The 4,503-nt window shown below is 36.0% G+C and overlaps 1 protein-coding gene across 1 annotated transcript; it reads right to left on the bottom strand.

Moving 5' to 3' along the window:
• Positions 1 to 895: 895 nt before the first annotated feature.
• On the bottom strand, positions 896 to 2,265 carry LOC110685246. The gene is made up of 2 exons (XM_021861745.1): positions 1,125 to 2,265; positions 896 to 935 (listed from the first exon to the last, which is right to left on the bottom strand). The coding sequence occupies exon 1, from the start codon at positions 2,115 to 2,117 to the stop codon at positions 1,398 to 1,400; it is 720 nt and encodes a 239-aa protein (XP_021717437.1). The 5' UTR covers positions 2,118 to 2,265; the 3' UTR covers positions 896 to 935; positions 1,125 to 1,397.
• Between the last annotated feature and the right edge of the window lie 2,238 nt (positions 2,266 to 4,503).

The following is a 4,503-nucleotide window of genomic DNA, read 5'->3' as shown; positions in this document are numbered from 1 at the left end:
ATTTCAATCCAACAATTTTTCATTTGAAACTTTTTCCAAATATTTTTCTTTCTTTTCTTTATTTCTCTCTTTCTTTTTCAAGAAATGTTACTTTTTTTTTTCAAGTAATTCAATCAAACCTCCTTTTCTCACTTTTTCTCTTCTTCTTCCTTTTCTTTTCAATATTTTCGCATCAATTGCAACTTGAAACAGAATCACGCAAAAATACCGCATAAAATAGCTCCCCCAAGCTAGACTTGGGAAAAGTAATCAAATTGGGGCCAAGGGGTAATTTTTGTGGAGTTAATGAAAAATATAGTCAAGCTACAACATGGGTAAGCAAGAAGGGAACTGATGTTCTAATTTTGTCTGGAGGCTACCTAATGAACATGGCCTTCGTCATTTCAATGTGCACGTGCAATGCATTACGACACACTACTAAGAGTCTAAAGTCAAAACTAAGATCAATGCTACACCAGGAACTAAACACACACAAGAATGAATATATAAGGCTCAAGCCTCACGGTTAACACAGTCAAGCTCCTGAATCATACATAGTTAAATAACCTTGACTCCTACTAGGGATCAACAAATTCAAGGTCAAATCATGATCTTTTAGTCCACTATGCAAGTCTTTCAATCGAAAATAAATCAAAACCTTTTGGCATAAAGGATAGGGGCACAGGGAAGTAGTTCAATGGCCGTTGGCCGTTCATTATCATGATTCTTTTATTTTTCATTTCTTTTTCCAGAAGAAAGCATTAAACCTTACTGCTAGTGAAAACACACTAAAGTAGAAAGAGAGAGTGAAAGATGTACCTTGTGTACACAAGAACTTCCCCCCAAGCTAAATCAGACAATGTCCTCATTGTCTTAAAGGGAAACTTGTAGTCAAACCTCATCTTCATCATCACCCAAAATAATGTCACCAAAGCCTCGAGGATTGCAATGCATCTCTTTGGAACAAAATTGAGCAAAAACGAAACAAAGTGTTAGTGGGAAAAAGAATAAAATTGAGTCATGTGCACTGTTTTGATCATAACTTTTGATGTATAAAATATAATGCAGTGATTCTAATTGCATTGGAAAGTATACTTAAAGATCTTTCCAACGATAGGTCACATAAAAAAAATCCGATAATTAACCAGAAAGTTATGGCCTGTCGAAATTGAGCAGTTTTGCTGATCCATACGCGCGCCCGATCGGGCGAGCTCTTCCTGATCGAACTCGAACGCAGTCCAGCGAATTCTTCTCCTTTTAAATCAGCCTTTTAGATCAAAATCTGCACCAAGAGAACTCCCACAAGCATAAGATGTACTCTCCTTACCTCTCTAAGAATCAAAGAAAAATGAAAACACACAAAAATTAGAAAAGACTAAAATAAAAATAATGAAATACGGGTTGCCTCCCGCAAAGCGCTAGTTTATCAAGGTCTTAAGCTTGACCATTCTCCTTCCATCAGAAGAATTTAACGCCTTGAGTAACTTATCATACGCTCCTGCAAACATTTCATTAAGCACTATATAGGGCTCAATTGCAAGCACAGTAATCCTTACATAGAAAAGATTAGGAGCACACAAAGATAACTCAAGGTAAAAAGAAAAATCAAAAGAAAAAGATGAAGATACACCACAACCTTCTGCTTCCTCCGCTAAAAATTTAGAATTAATAGAACGAACATGGAGGTAGTCTTGTTCTTTATCATCACCCAATAACGTCTCTATTATTTTACGCTCACGAATAAGTTCATTAGCAAAAGAAAAAGAATTTTCAACCATTGGTTCTACAACCAATGACTTTTCAACCAATGGTTCTACAACTAATGATTCTTCTTCTATTGGAACCAATGATACCTCAACCACTGATTCTATAACCAATGACTCTTTAACCATCGGTTTTTCAACAAATGATTCTTCCTCCGACGTATTATACAAATTATGATAATATTCATCATGAATCCTCCAATAAATTTCATTTAGAACAAACCGTTTTTTAGAATAATCATATATGAATGGAAAGATTCTAAAATCATCCGGAGCTCGAACAAAATACTCACTATAAGGGCAATCAGGGTTTTCATGATAAAGATAATAACAAGAACAATGGCCAGATGCAAGACGTGACAATAAATCATCCATCTCCAAGGCATGTATATCATCAACTCATAAGAGAAAAAGAAGTTAATAATAGCCAAAGCAACAAACCAAAATCTTAGCAAAAACGAATCACAAATAATTAGATGAAAACCGTTAGTCCCCGGCAACGGCGCCAAAATTTGATAGGCTTATCGCGTACCTAACAAAAATAACCTAACTATTCCTTCTAACTGTGTAGTAGGGCAAGTAAGGATCGAATCCCAAGAGACTATGGTTCATTCAATTAATCAGACTCAATTAATCACTAAGCACGTCACCAATCAATAATGGATGATAATAATCAACTAATATATTAAATAACACAATTAACTAGAGGAAATATTAATCAATAAACTAAAGCATCCAAGATCAAGCATTACCACGATTATGATTGATAAACTAATAAATCTACCCCCAATATATAAATCAATTGACAAGAAGAAAAGCAATCCCTAATAATAATACCAAAGGTCTCTTCCAAGTTATCAATGGCTTCCCAAATTAACTATCAAGCCTACTTCCGTGGAATCAAGCGAATAAGGGACATTAAACACCATGCCTAGATTCCTAATTATTCAATCATCTACTTCCGTGATGATCTTCAAACCCTTAATTGGAATAACCTAATCCCGTTAATACCCAACTTCCGTTGCAATAAGAACAAAGGGATGATAACAATACTAATTATTCCTAATCTAGTATTGGCATAAACACAATCAATTAAGCATGTCAATTGGGATTATTATTGGGGAATTTAAAGATCTACTTTATACATCAATCATAATTGGGCTACCCTAGATCTTGGAATAGAAAATCTACTCACACATATTGAAAGAAACAATAACAATCATGAATATGGAAAACATAATTGAAAAGCAATTATAATTGAAAGAGAATGAAGTAGAAGTGAATACCAAGGATTCTTCAATTGAAAGGAATTAAATTGTTGAAAAACAATGCTCAAATCTAATGGAAAGAATTAAAATTGCTTCAAAGTAATAAACTAGAACTCTAGAGAGAGAAAGAGGAATAATGGAAAACTTAAAACTTCTTTCTAATGAAGATTACAAGGGGTATTTATACCCTTAATGACCTAAAAATAAGAAAATAATAATACGGAGTGTCGCATAACTGTGCCCGGTCCAACCGGGCAAGCACCTCCCGATCGGGCGGTGAGAGTACGGAGTTGCTTTCCTTCGTAGCACTTCTTCCACCACGTGCCCGGTCCAACCGGGCGGACCTTGCCCGATCGGGCGCGTGGGGCGGTCTTCATAAATTGCTTTCTACCTTCGAAAATACCAAAAATCATCTAACTCCTATGTGCCCGGTCCAACCGGGCGGACCATGCCCGATCGGGCACGTAGAGGCTGCAGCAAATAGTTTGTATTTAACTCATCTTAAATCAGTCATAACTTCATATCCGGAGCTCTGTTTGAGGCGTGTAATATATCGTTGGAAAGGTCTTCAAGTCTACTTTCCAATGCAATTTGAATCACTCCATTATCATTTGTATATCAAAAGTTATGAGCATAATAGTGAACAGGTGTCATATTTGTCAAGTATTTCATCAACGTTTTGCTTCATTTTCACTCAAGTTCGTCTCGAACACATGATTTGATATTCTTAAGCAATATGTTTTCATACTCCATGATTATTATACTCAATATTAGCCAACCATACTCCATTTGCATATAAATCACCTGAAATTCATCAAAACACACAAACGAAGAGTAGTAGAGCACAACTTAAGCAAATAATGCAAATATGCACCAAAGATCTCTAATTTTGTAATAAAATGAGCTTAGATACCCACCTAAAACATGTGCAAAATAGGACTTATCAAATTCCCCCAAGCTAAACTCTTGCTTGTCCTCAAGCAAGACAATTAACAATAATCAACAACAATCAACAACCAAACAACATGCTTCACCCCATAATGCAAAATCAAACAAGGATTCAAAATCGAAATCAAACGAGCATGCATCCTAATCAACCAATCAAATTACTCAAACCGTCGATCCACCTAATTAATCGTCAAATGAGACCAACCATTTATAATTCAAGAATCGAAGACTAGAGTATCTCACATCGGTGGTCACTCAACACACTTTTTATGTGGCGAGCTAAAAATGAGCTCGATCTCTCACCATCCCCACCAACAATGCAATCCCCCCATCTCACAACACTCGCGTGTTTAGAGGGTTATAATAACGCTCAACCTAGTCAATGTCGACTTGAAATGCAACATATACTCCAGCATTTTGACAAAAGACTCAATTCACATGAACGCAATGCCATGCACGAAGATCGGAAGGACTTTGTGAAGCTTGTAACGTAGGTCGGGAATAAGAATGGGTAGGACAATAATTTGGGGAATGAGAGCTATAAT

The sequence above is a fragment of the Chenopodium quinoa genome, unplaced genomic scaffold, assembly GCF_001683475.1.
Source record: "Chenopodium quinoa cultivar QQ74 unplaced genomic scaffold, ASM168347v1, whole genome shotgun sequence".
Lineage (NCBI taxonomy): Eukaryota > Viridiplantae > Streptophyta > Magnoliopsida > Caryophyllales > Amaranthaceae > Chenopodium > Chenopodium quinoa.
The sequence above is the reverse complement of the archived record's forward strand: the minus strand, read 5'-3'. Positions and strand labels throughout refer to the sequence as shown.